The 14,028-nt window shown below is 30.4% G+C and overlaps 2 protein-coding genes across 3 annotated transcripts; both read left to right on the forward strand.

Annotated features, from left to right (window-relative positions):
- Positions 1–1,202: 1,202 nt before the first annotated feature.
- On the forward strand, positions 1,203–5,858 carry LOC132941895 (venom protease-like). Its single transcript, XM_061010125.1, has 8 exons — positions 1,203–1,545; positions 2,993–3,069; positions 4,032–4,298; positions 4,353–4,500; positions 4,620–4,786; positions 4,931–5,047; positions 5,219–5,370; positions 5,455–5,858. The coding sequence occupies exons 2-8, from the start codon at positions 3,000–3,002 to the stop codon at positions 5,617–5,619; spliced, it is 1,086 nt and encodes a 361-aa protein (XP_060866108.1). The 5' UTR covers positions 1,203–1,545; positions 2,993–2,999; the 3' UTR covers positions 5,620–5,858.
- A 2,524-nt stretch (positions 5,859–8,382) lies between these two features.
- Positions 8,383–11,112, forward strand: LOC132941455 (mannose-1-phosphate guanyltransferase beta). Of its 2 annotated transcripts, none has more exons than XM_061009516.1 (3): positions 8,383–9,266; positions 9,684–10,224; positions 10,292–11,112. In XM_061009516.1, exons 1-3 carry the CDS (start codon positions 9,093–9,095, stop codon positions 10,690–10,692), a joined length of 1,116 nt encoding a protein of 371 aa, XP_060865499.1. In that variant the 5' UTR covers positions 8,383–9,092; the 3' UTR covers positions 10,693–11,112. The 2 variants fall into 2 exon arrangements, with proteins under 2 accessions (XP_060865499.1, XP_060865500.1); XM_061009517.1 differs by having other exon boundaries at positions 9,228–9,366.
- The last annotated feature ends 2,916 nt before the right edge of the window (positions 11,113–14,028 follow it).

Raw genomic sequence — 14,028 nt, forward strand, 5'->3', positions numbered from 1 at the left:
TCGGTCACTATAGCTAAGCTATATTATTTTATATAGCATATTAAAATCGAGCTACTGGTATGAAAAAAAATGGTTGCTCCAGCCCCCTTAACCTGATGTTCTTACATTGCTGATGGGCTGTAGCAGTATAGAAAAACACGACAGTTTATATAATAATCGTAGTATTAACTATATTAATGTTATAAAAAATTTATTACAGCGTATTTCTGTGTATATTGCTGTAGACGAATATATTAATCTCTACACACAATAAAATAATATATCGAACGGCTTGAGGTCGGCGTATGAATCGGTGGATATTTATTATTTTGTACATATTGTTGTAATGACGGTGGTGTGTGATCATGATGTATACCTATTACCTACCTACCATTCATATACATATTATATAATTATTCGATAAATTGATGAATAATTCAATAATGTAAATAAATAAATAGATAGATAGCTGCGGTGTTGTAGAAAGATCGCACGTTGTGTAAAATAAATCATTTCGAAAATAAACGAGAAAAATGACTGTATACAACATATTATATGCTGAAAAAAAATCATTGGGGATAAATAAAATTATACTCCCTCTCGAATAAGTTATTGGGGTAACACTGAAAACCATATAACGGGCCTTACAAAACATACACTTTAGGTTTATGCTCTAAAAAATGTAAGATATTTTAGACATTATAATAATATCTCAGGTCTATAAAAAATGTAGGTACTTTAAGTGTTTAATTAAGATTTTAACTCATTAGGGTTACTTAATTATTTAAATTTTTTTAAATTAGATATTTTGGCCGATTACTTACAGGAAATGCAACCTCTGAGTAGTTTTAGTTAAAATTACGTATACTTCGTATCAAGTATTCCGGTGTAGAAATGTTGATAACTGATTACCCACGGTTTACATATATTATGTTAATTATTGACATTTTAATAATAAAAAAACCTATAATAATATATCAATTTACGCATAAATGGCAATTCTATACAGGTTCTCTCACCTTTCGTTTATCAAATATTGATCAACAGAAAAAACTCCATTATGTTAAACCGTGATTCGCGATCGACGATAAGACGTGTACAGTGATATGTGGGAGTACAACAACATCGTCGGAGATTGTGGACCGCGTCATCGGGACTTTCCACTTATTCACAGGTCGGTACGCACTCAAATATAAAAAAAAAAAACAACATAAAACAACTGTTGCTGAGAAGAATCGATGTGCGATCAGTACTTACGTTACTACGTTAGTGTCCGTTTACAACGCAACAAATAATTCGCATAATACTAATTATTATTATTTAAATACTAATTATCACCAGCTAATGCGGTTAACCTATAACCTATATACGTCACTTAATAATAGTTTTTTTTATTGTAATCGTACAAAAATTAATTCTTTAAATAGTAGTTAGTTTTAAAATTGTATTATATCTACTCGCAATACGGTATTTCTGTGTGAATCGCGTGTGACTATTCCGTCTTTTCGTCTCCTTGTCAAGAAACAAAAAGTTACTCTAAATAATATTCATCAATATCATAAACCAGTTGAGTAAAAAAATAAAGTTACCAAGTTATCAGTTTACATTGTTTTTACATTTTTAGTTTTGTTATTATATCTAATAAGAACCTTTTTGTTTGCTTATTATTAAATTATTGTGACAGTGATTGAGTTAAGAGGATGTCAGCGCACTATTTGTTTTCTCTCTGGTCGTATACAAAACACATTAACGCAGAATCATTTTTTCTATGTTTTTAAGTAATCTTAGAGTAAAATCACTCATTACAAAAAAGATAGAGAATAATATGTTTGATGGAATGACATATCGATTTTATATTTTATTGTTATTTGACTTTGTATTCGACTGTCGAGAATTTAAATTACGATTAAATTGTTTTGAGACAATATTTAGATGAATCTATATGTCATTCCCTCAAAATAATTATTTTCTATCGTTTTTGTAATGGGTAATTTTACTCTAAAATAACTTAAAAACATAGAAAAAATGATTCTGCATAATGTGTTTTATCTATATTGCGCGTGGGCCAGAGAGAGAAAACAAATAGTGCGCTGACATCCTCTTAACTCAGGAAAATATCACACCTAACAATTTAATAAAATAACTAACCAAGTAACATAGATATTAAACTGTATATTTTACTGTTTATTTAACTGTAGATGTATAAGATTCTGAGCGGAGCAAGGAAGCTAGTGGTTTTACAATGGTGTTTATTTTTTTTTTTACATCCTGTATACAAAATTTCTACCATAAGGAGTGCTTTGATTTCAACATAATATAGTACCTTATTTTTTAGCGAATTAAATCAAGATGGTACTTTAAAGAAGTCTTTTTTCGATTTTCTCAATAGTTATTGAATGTCACGGGAAAACCCAACGACAAATTACGAAAAACCGCTTAAAATGGGATTTCCCATTCCATCGATTTGTCTATCACCGTAGCAACCGATAAAAAATTATAATATTATAATACTAATTCAACTTAAAGGCTATAATAAATAATAACAATTTAAAAAATCCAGACTGATAAACCGTCTCCACTCAGAATCGTTTTTCTTATACAATGATATTATATCATTGAATTCAAGTTTAATACAATCCATTATTCATTGACCCACTTGTAACCTACTGTACAGCAAAGTGACATCCACTTACCCGCTTTTTTTATATTGTTATTCATTACGTGACTAGTACCTATAATCGTATAGAGTTAGCATTACAACTAAAAAATAAAAATTTGGATTTGTTCTACTTTTGAATTCAAAATGTCCATTTAATAGGAATCTATTGAACACAAATTGAAGGAAAATATTATAACACAAGAAAGTTTAAATCATATACGTATGTAACACAAGAATTTAAATTGTCCACAATATTATGAATATACCATACATATTCTTAATTATTCTTTGAAAAGTTTAACTCGATTCTCTGTAAATACAATAATATAAATATAATCATTTGTTCTTTTTCAGTTGTACCATGATATTACTACAAAATTTTATCTGTATGGCATTCGTGATTGGTGTGGCAATTGCTCAATCTGAAAATGGTGAGTTAATATTATAAATATACATAATATATGTAAAACAACATTTGAGTAGGTACACTGACTTAAGGATAAACTACGTAACGCATCATCTGTGATATTACCTATTAGTTTATAATTTAAAAATGTTTGCTAATTGTTTTTATAGATACATTTAAAATTAACTGTAATTATAGCACTTGACTACAAAATTACAGATTTTTCAAGAAATACAAAACACTGATAAATTTGTTTCCGAAAAATAGTTATCGAATTCTCCATTCTAATTCCTAATAATGAAATTTAGTATCAAAATTATGTAATTTTGTAACTATTATATAGTATTTACGGGGTATTGCATAAAAATATAATATGAAGATGTTTTACCTACAGCTACAAATGTTTTAGGTATGTGTAACATAACTTATAGGTACTAGTTACCACTAGGTACTATTACTACTTACCTACCTATTTAATTGGCAATACGAATAAGAAGTGAATCGTTTTTAACATTTTTCACTCCCTCATAATAATTGCATTAATAATAATGTTCATTGAGCATCTGTAACTAATATCCATTATCCGTGTTCCATAATATTATCTAAGTGTAAAACTATAGAGTTAAAATGTTTATAAAATATACATCTGCAAATATTATAAATCATATTATCGTATAATCGTATTATTATCATCAAGATAATATTAATTTATACCGTATTAAATTCAATATAGTAAATCGTTATTATAATAAAAATAAATAATTATATAAAAACAACGGCAAAAAGTAAAAAGTTTAGATTCCAGAACTCGAATTCTCGAAGTATTGACTATTAACTATTGACTATTAACCACGGCCGACTAGCTAGGTTACTCGCCTGTGTTCAAATCCCTGGTATCTTTGGTATAAAATATTAATAAGTACCTATTATTTTTGTTGTTGTCGTTGTTGTTGTTGTTATTATTACTATTATTATTATTTCTAACAGAATGCCGTACACCAAATCATGAGAATGGTGTTTGTATTGATATTAGAAATTGCACAAAGTTAATATTGCTACTACATGACCCAAATACCACTGAATCTGATTTGATACTTGTTCGCAATTCAATTTGTGGATTTGAAGGTAAAACTTCAAAAGTTTGCTGCCCTTTGGAAAATACAATTCCAAAGGATACATTATCATCACAAATGACGTGTGGACAAAGGCAGCTTTCTACTGATCGAATAATTGGAGGGAGTCAATCTCAATTAGGTTAGAACTTGAAGAAAACTGTACATTTCATTTTAATATTTTACTTTTGTATAGGTGCTTGGCCTTGGATGGTAGCTCTTGGTTATCGAAATTTAAATATAAATAATAATTTTCTACAGTGGCTGTGCAGTGGAACGCTAATCACGAATACATATGTATTAACATCTGCCGAATGCGTAAGAGATCGCGTTAATATAAGACTGTAAGTAAATTTATCGAATTTTAATGGAACTTCAATACGATCGTTTGAAAATAATAACAAAAAATTATTTTACAATATTTTTATGATAATATATGATTAAGTTTTGGTTTAATTTTTAGGACCACGGCGCGATTAGGTGAATTAAATTTGGATCCTAGCGTCAATGACGGCGCCACTCCGTTAGATATTCCGATTAAACATATTATAATACACGAAGGGTACAACCCTGAAGGGGTTTCTAATGATATAGCATTACTAAAATTAAGCCATAGTGTTGCTTACACTGGTAAGTTTTTCCATCACCGATTTTTTTTTTAAATTAATTTATTGTTTGTACCTATGATTGTGCCAAACAGTTGGCAAACTCAATGTACGATACGGTTGTATGAATATTATGTTTCTATGGTGGAATAATTTTTAATATTTGCAGAATTGATCCAACCAATCTGTTTGCCGCTGTCATCGGATGTGAGAAACATTAATTTGAGAGCAATTGATATGCCGTTTGTTGCTGGTTGGGGTTCCATCAAGCCTTCATCAGTTTCAAGTAAACATAATAGTGTAATACTACCTATATATTAAATATAATGAATAAACGTAATAATATTATTGATTATACAATAAATCATTTACGTTGTATAAAAAACATGTATATATGATGTACAATAATTAATATTATTACAAAAATGTATACATATTATATAATATAATTGTTCAGGCGAACAACGCAATACATATTTGATGGAAGCTCAAATTTCAATAACGAATACCACTTACTGTAAATATTTATATGAGAAAAACAATATTGTAATCGATGACAAAATTATAATATGCGCTGGACATTCGAAGGGAGGAAAAGATGCTTGTCGAGTAATTTCCTCTTTTAATTGCATACCTATTATGAAGTTAGCACATTTGGACCTCATAATTTAAATGATAAATCATTGTTTTCAGGGTGACTCTGGCGGACCTATGATGTTTTTCATCCAAGATCAATACTATTTGATGGGCGTAGTATCTCGTGGACCTAAATTATGTGGCGAACCAGGTTACCCAGGACTTTACACAAGAGTGTCTAGTTTTATCGACTGGATCGTTAGAAGACTGGACAGCAGCTAAATATAAGAAATTGGAACTCTTTAAATGTTAATAGGCTATATCGTAGATAAATAAAACATGTACCTAGGTCACGATGATCCAGACCCAAACTTAATGATTAAACGGTGCCTCAAATCACAAATATTTTTTAAAATGAAATGGTTATAATATAATATTACAATATTTAAGCATAAGGCCTATGGTCCAGTATACCTATTTAGTTATTTTTCATTTAATAATAAACGTATAATTCAGTTGAATACTACTAATATGTTATGGGCTTAAAGTAATTTTTAAAGAAAACCGGGCCATTCAATAAGTTTGTAAAGGTCGCACAGTTTTAGTGTTGACGCGTCAAATTGGTAAAACGATTATTCAGTATTACGTTTTCTTTATTTATTTTGTCTTAAATTATTTTGTGTACAATTCATGGACATTGGGGTCTTAACACACTTTCAAACAGTTATTCTCGTACTGTGGCGATAAGATTCTCGTATTACTAAAAAAAAATTAAACATTATATAATACAACATAATACCATATCATCATCGATAATACTAAATACAGTGGTAACTTCATGCCATACGTTCGTAATAGTGATATTAAATTGATTTTCGAATTGTGCGTGCAATTACAAACACCAACGTTCGTGTCACTGGACTCAGCGTTTTTATTATTATTATTATTATTATTATTATTATTATCAAAAATCAATATTATGTTATCCAGAAATAGGTATAAAGAAAACTAGGTAGTCTTTATACATTTACGATTGGGTTATAATTTCCCTTTTAGTTTGAATATTACTTGAAAGCATTTGTTAACATAGTTTTCAATGTATTAGAAATTTAGACTAAAGTTGTGCAAGTACAGACTAATCAATAGCTCTGTGCTTGGCATCCGGAAGTCACTTGAAACTAGATGGTGGGAAATATCATAGGATAATTAATTATCCTGAATAATGGTTATGGGTTTATGGTGCTAATATTGTATAGTTATAATAACTAGTATAACTGGTACAGTCTGAAACAGTTTTGAATATTATTCTGTGGAACACCGAATTACGAACCCGGTATGTTAATATTGAAATGTATTTTATTATTTAGTATTTTTCTCGTGTGACGTGCACAATATTATTCCCATTGCAACTGATAGGTAACCCTGAACCTTGGTAAGTAGCACGATTTAAGATGTTAAATGGTATTATCTACTTTGTCATAGATAATACCAGTTCTATATAAAAAAATATATAACGAAATTTAATTTTCCAACTTTTAAATAAAAATAGATATATTTATCTTGCTGAAATTCTTGTATAAAAGGTGTACAAGGTTAGGTGTTCCCAGGGGCGTATTTACGGGGGCGGATATGAGGACAAATCCGCTCCCATGGCTCTTTAAATACATGTGTGTTATTAAATATTATAATTATTACACCGTAATCTGTAAGCCGAAATTCTGGTCATCCACCCACTACTAAAAATACTAAGTACGCCACTGGGTGTTCCTCGTACCTCCTTCAAATGGTCCAAATTCTCATAAAAGTACGAGCATTTTCGTATGTCTGGCAACCCGTGTTTGTCACTTGAGAATCACATATACTTCCATGTACTTTACGTTTGTTAAATGTGATTTCTCAGTGTCATGGTATTGCTAGGTCTTCTGGTTTACTGTACTCTGTTACATGTTTCACAGTCTTTCACCTTACAAAAACACGGATTACTAAATAAATAAAATGAAGCTTTAGGATTTTATTACCACAAAATATTTGTAAACAATTGTAGGTACGGTACACGTTAGAATAATGAAAAAGTTACATAAAAGTTGAAGATTTAAAATGTTATTTTTTTTTTTTTTTACAATATTTATACAATCTGTAAATGTGATTATTTGCAATAAGTACAAGAGTGGGAATTGATGGGTTGGAGGCTTGAAGGAAGAATCTATCCAGTGATGGAATTTCTTGATTTAATAATTAATAAAGAATTAAATACTAGATTATTAAGAAACTATTAATGGTTGTTTTTTCATTATTTAATTGTAAATATTGTTTAAAATGTGTTGTAATTTTTGTATACTTACATTAAGTATTTATGTACAATTTTTTTTTACTACCTATTTAATTGTAAATATAGTATAAAAATTAAAATTTGTTGTATTTACTTTCAGTATTTAGGTACATTCGTACATTGATTTTGTATCAATGAAGTAAATTGTCATAATTTGTTAACATCTACTTAGGTACCTCCGCTATTTGAATTGGCCTATTATTAAATTTAAATGAAAATATAATACCTATGTGGCTATGCACCCATAGGCTTTTTAGGTGTTGTAATAATTTGGAAGCAAGTTATGAGAATTTTAAAATAGTACATTTTTTGTACATATTACATAATATTATTTACCGTACGTCTGATATTTATAAATATACTAGCTGATCCCCGTGCACTTCGTTGCCCATAAAAAATTACAAGTTTCAAAAAATACGTGAACGCAGCTTAAAGTGTTTGACCGCCGAGTGACCGAATTATAATAATTACCTTGGTGACGACTGACGACAAACTACAAAATTTAAAAATACGTAGCCAAAAACGCGCAACCGATCTGGTGCGGGATGGCTGCCATCTACCGGTGCAAAAATAGATAGAAGCAACGGCCGCTATCGTCAGTAATTTTCGTTTGTTGTTGACGTGATAAGCTGGTATCTCTGACGTGCGCGATGATAACAGCGTTTATTAATTATTTCGTGAAAATAACAATAATAATAATAATAATAATAATCTGTCCATTGCTGTGTTGCTGTAGTTCTTCACCGCGGCCGTAAAGTGCGCCTACGTTACGGTCACGATTCACGACTGTCAATAATTATTATCATTTACCACGACGACGGCAAGACAATAATCATTAATAACTCCATCATATTGTAGTCATTATAATAATTGAGCGTCTTTTAATTATTTTAATGGGTACGTGCGTGTACAACTACAACACTACAATAACACGACGATAATAATAATAATAATAATAATAATATTATAGTGGGTGCGTGCGTAGTGCGTGTGCGTTTGCGTGCGTGTGGCAATCCGTCGTGGTCGCGCGCGTTATCCAAGTTCCCAATTCCCAATCGGTTCGACCCGATAAAGAATAAATGCTCTGAGTGGCTGGCCTCCGCCGCCGCGTTCCGACCGACTCATCTGGATCGTCATACGACGTGGCACGTTTAATGTTTATCATCCGTGTGTCACGCACCGCGTTGGTCTCGATCCGCACTATGGACCGTCCGCATTTCAGAAGACGACCCTCGACGACGTCCGCCGCCGACTCCTCTGTCGCCCACGATTCGAGCACCGACAACGTTTAACAGGTCTCCACCGCCTCCACTAGGCACGTCAGCACGTCATCGGCCCCCCGGGCAAGAGACGCACGCCGAGGATAAGTCAACCCAGATCCGGCGTATAGAGACGACCGACGGCTGGACTCGGGGCATGTAAAGACATGTGCGGCGTCGACACGAAAATGGCCCAAACCAAAGCCCTGATATTGGTCGGCGGTTACGGCACCCGTCTGAGACCACTCACGCTCAGCCGGCCAAAGCCGCTCGTCGAGTTTGCCAACAAGCCGATGATACTCCATCAGATCGAAGCCCTGGTCACAGTCGGTGTGCGAGAGGTAAACATGTCCCGGCGGTTTGCCTTGTCTTTGTACACCTCTAATCGCCCCTCCAGCTGCGTGACTTGTCATTCGACACCTCTGTGGCGTCTTGTACAAGGTAGTGCTTTTTCGGGCCAAGACCCAGTGCGCCTGTGCACATTTCTATTAGTCCCTCAATGTTCTTTATCTTATTGAGTACATATAGTTAAAATATAACTTTTGTATTTGAAAAACAAAACATTTAGTTACCTAACTAATATTTATAATTTCAATTTCTTACCAACTAGATTTTATTATTAAATTTTTATAGAACTTGGTTTGATGGTACCTAATTAACTTAATAATATTATCTTTCATTGCTTAGTACTTACCTATAGCTATTTTTTTTTTTATATATTTTTGATATAATACTTATATAATGACTGTTGAATTTAGGTTATATTGGCCGTTTCGTACCGTGCTGAACAGATGGAAAAAGAGATGAGTGATGAGGCCAAGAAACTTGGTGTTCAACTAGTTTTTTCACATGAATCTGAACCGCTTGGCACGGCTGGACCTTTAGCTCTAGCCAAACATTTGTTGGCTAATGAACAAAACCAACCATTTTTTGTTTTAAACTCTGATATTATTTGTGAGTATCCATTTAAAGACTTGATTGCGTTCCATAAATCGCATGGTCGTGAAGGTACAATTGTGGTGACTAAGGTTGAAGAGCCATCCAAGTATGGTGTTGTGATGTATGATGAAGACACTGGTCGCATAGAAAGTTTCATTGAAAAACCACAAGAGTTTGTCTCTAACAAAATCAATGCAGGCATTTACATTTTAAATCCATCTGTGTTGGATAGAATTAAGTTGGAACCAACAAGCATTGAAAAAGAAGTGTTTCCGTTTATGGCCCAAGACGGTCAATTATATGCGTTTAACTTAAAAGGATTCTGGATGGATGTAGGACAACCAAAAGATTTCCTAACTGGTTAGATGTCAATTTGTATGGATCTCGTGAATCTTAAGTATCTATAATAATTGTTTCTTATTTTCAGGAATGTGCATGTACTTGACATCGTTAAAGACACGTAGTCCAACTTCATTGTATTCTGCTGATGGTGTCGTTGGTAATGTTCTAGTTGATCCAACTGCGACTATAGGTGAAGGTTGTAAAATTGGTCCTAATGTTACTATTGGTCCAAATGTAACTGTTGAAGATGGTGCTTGCTTAAGAAGGTGTACCATACTAGCGGGGGCTACAGTTAAATCACATACGTGGTTGGATTCTTGCATAATTGGTTGGCGTTCAGTAGTTGGATGTTGGGTGCGTATGGAAAATACTACCGTACTTGGAGAAGATGTTATTGTTAAAGATGAACTGTACATTAACGGTGGACAGGTTTTACCACACAAATCAATCAGTACTTCAGTACCTGATCCTCAAATTATTATGTGATTAATATTATTTTATTTGTAAAAAATATTTTAATTATTATTAATTGTTAATTTTTTATTTTTGTGTACATAATTGGGGTTTTATTAATTTTTATTTATCAAATATTGAATCTGCGCGAAAAAGGTCAATCTTAATCTTTTTGGATAAATGTATCCTAAGGCCAGACAAATAAAAAAATTAAAGCTTATTCTTATATTAAATTCATTATGATGAAACATCTGTTCTGGCAGTTCAGATTTCATAACTGCCACACACAGAAAGGTTGGACCTTTCAGATCCCAAGGCGCAGAATTATATTATAAAAAACAATTATTGTAGACATATTAAATAGCTATTTATTTTGTAACCTACCATAATAAATTAGGTTAATGAGCATGATTCATGCAATACTACATTGGAAAATAAACAATTATTTTTTTATTATTTGTTTAAATTTATGTAATTAAAAACACTTGAAATCATTTCATTTAAATTATAACTATAAAAAGTTGATAGATTTCAACGTTTTGTAATGTGCTCACGTTTTTGTTTACATTGATTTTATGTTTTTCACAACTAAACAACACCTTTATTATTATGTGTATGATAGTATAAATAATATAAGTAAAAAAAAAAAAAATTATAAGTGGTAAAAATTAAAATTATTGTTTATATTATGTTAATTATATTAACTTAACAATTGTCGGTAATCTAAATATTGTTATGTTATTTAGTTATCATAACAAGACTTAAATTGCAATATTTTAAAAATCTATTACATTTGAAAAACATAATCAATTAGAAAATAATAACTAATAACTACTATACACATAAAAATAAAATAGGTAAATAAAAACACTATTGAGTTATCTCCTACACAAACGTATATTTCATCAATAATACATTTCACAAATCATTTATTTTATTATTTTTTAATTGTTACATGTATTAATTTATACAATTTATATACACATTCATGGTTATCAATCATGAGACTCAATAAACATCTACTAAAGAAAAACAAATTGTTCAATGCATTTTTTATTACTTATATCGGATTTTATTCCAAAAATATAATTTATTTTAACTTTTATTACTGTTTATTTTTATTTACATTTTGTAATATTCATAATTACAAAATATGTTTCAAAAACACTATAAGAAACTATAAGTCCTATATTTTGATTTTGAAATAAATATAAAAAATATTTTATATATGAGTTGTTTTTTAAAGGTAAACATTTTGTTTAAATTTCTGTACCATTCTTTTGAATAAAATCATCTATATTTACATACTTGAAGTGTTTTATGTTACATTTTAGATTCTTAACAATGCAATGAGTAAACTGGTTTTGCAGTTAAGTGTTTTTTTTATATATGATTGTCCATATTGGCTCCTAAGACAAGGTACGATATAGGTATGCATCAACATTTTTTTTCTACTATACATTTAAGACTGTTTTTCTATACATTTTAACTACCTATTCTTTGGGTTTTAAATTTTTTAACGTTGAACTTTTATTACAGTGTTGGGTAAATTACTTTTGAAAAGTAATAAAATTACGTTACTCATTAAATAAAATATTTTAATTTCAATTAAATTCGGCGATACCCGACACTATTTTTATCACGTAACTTATACTAGGTAACTTTGATTACCTACGCAACAGACCAGGTAAAATATTTAAATTTTTAGCTATCCCGGACGTTACTATAAATCTCAAGACTTCGAGTAGATGTATAACTATAAATTATAATGACATTTCGTTTATTACTTTTTGATTAGATCGAACAAAACAATGTGTTTCAAGTGAAATCAGTACACATGATGAAAACACGTCAAGTTGTATTACCAGTCTGTCAGAGACCGATATGAGTACTCGGTGCAAGATTGACTTTTCAAACGGTTTCATAATGGAAAATGGGCGCAGTAGCATATTTACGGGGGGGGGGGGGGGGGTGATGGTTTGGACACCCCTCCATTGGTCTCATAAATACCTATCTAAACATCTGATATATATATTTATATATTCTGTAGCGGAGCCCTCCACTTTGTGTTTGGAAAACTAACAGGACCACTCCATGCAAAATTCCTAAATACGCCACTGAATTGGCGACTGTTCAAAAGTTCAAACGAAGTGTTTTTGGCTTACATCAGTTCTGGAAATATTTAATTGTTATGACTGACGACTGTTATGAGCTTATTTTGGATTAGCTTAGGATATATAGTTTGGAGTATACGAGAACCCATATACTTTGATATTTTAAGTGAGTGATTCTAAACATAAAATTAATTAATTTTTCATCATATTTTACCAGTAAATATTTTTGTTGAATTTCTGATCTGACTTCAAGATAATAATAGGTACCTAGGTATGTTCTAGTATAATTTATTATACTTAATTTCTATATAATATTTACAGGTTTATCTGCTATCAAAACAATTAATTCACTGATGAAAATTACCATTTAGGTACCTGTAAATTGTTCATGGAATTTATCTCTAGTTTAAATGCTCTAGATATTTTCGAGTTATTTGATACAGTTTTCGCGTAGATAACTTTTGAATATTGATAAACCAAATTAGGAATTTAAAGTAGAACAATTATTTTTCAAATTTTAAGACAAGTAGGTATTGCATTGTATTTTATTTTTATTTGGTATTCGCTTTATAATTTTTCTAGACAAATTTTCCAACTATAAGTGCCTAATTAATAATTAAGTTGATAATTATTTTTGTATTTAATAATTCGGTTGTATAAATAAATGTGTGTTATACATTTAATTGTAAAAATTGTTATTTATATCCATATTTTAAAATAATGATTAATTACGTAAAAACTAATACAATACAAAAAAAAAGGTGGATAAGTGGATGTCGCTCTGCTGTACGGTAGGTTACAAGTGGGTCGCTGTAATGGATGGTGTTAAATTTGAATTCAATGATATAATATCATTGTATAAGAAAAACGATTCTGAGCGAAAACGGTCAGTCAGCCTATGATTTTACCAAGTATATTTGATGATATTATTGTGAATAAAGTAATTTAAATATAACCTATTTACGTGGAGCCTTGTTTTAAATTTTCAATCCTTAGCCATAAAAGTTAAAAATTTATAAATTTTTAACTACAAAATAATTAATAAATTATAAATTTGATAAATGTTGTCAAAATTTGAACTTTAAATGCTTATAAAAAAAAATTGTGCCTATGTATTTTTAATATTTTTCAACTGCTATTAGAACGATATATCAGGAGCCTTATATTAAATTTTCACGCTTTTTTACCCAACAAATAAAAATTTATTGATATTTATAGAAAAAAAACTAAAAAAATTGAAAACTGACAATGTCCG

The sequence above is a fragment of the Metopolophium dirhodum genome, chromosome 3 (assembly GCF_019925205.1).
Source record: "Metopolophium dirhodum isolate CAU chromosome 3, ASM1992520v1, whole genome shotgun sequence".
Classification (NCBI taxonomy): domain Eukaryota; kingdom Metazoa; phylum Arthropoda; class Insecta; order Hemiptera; family Aphididae; genus Metopolophium; species Metopolophium dirhodum.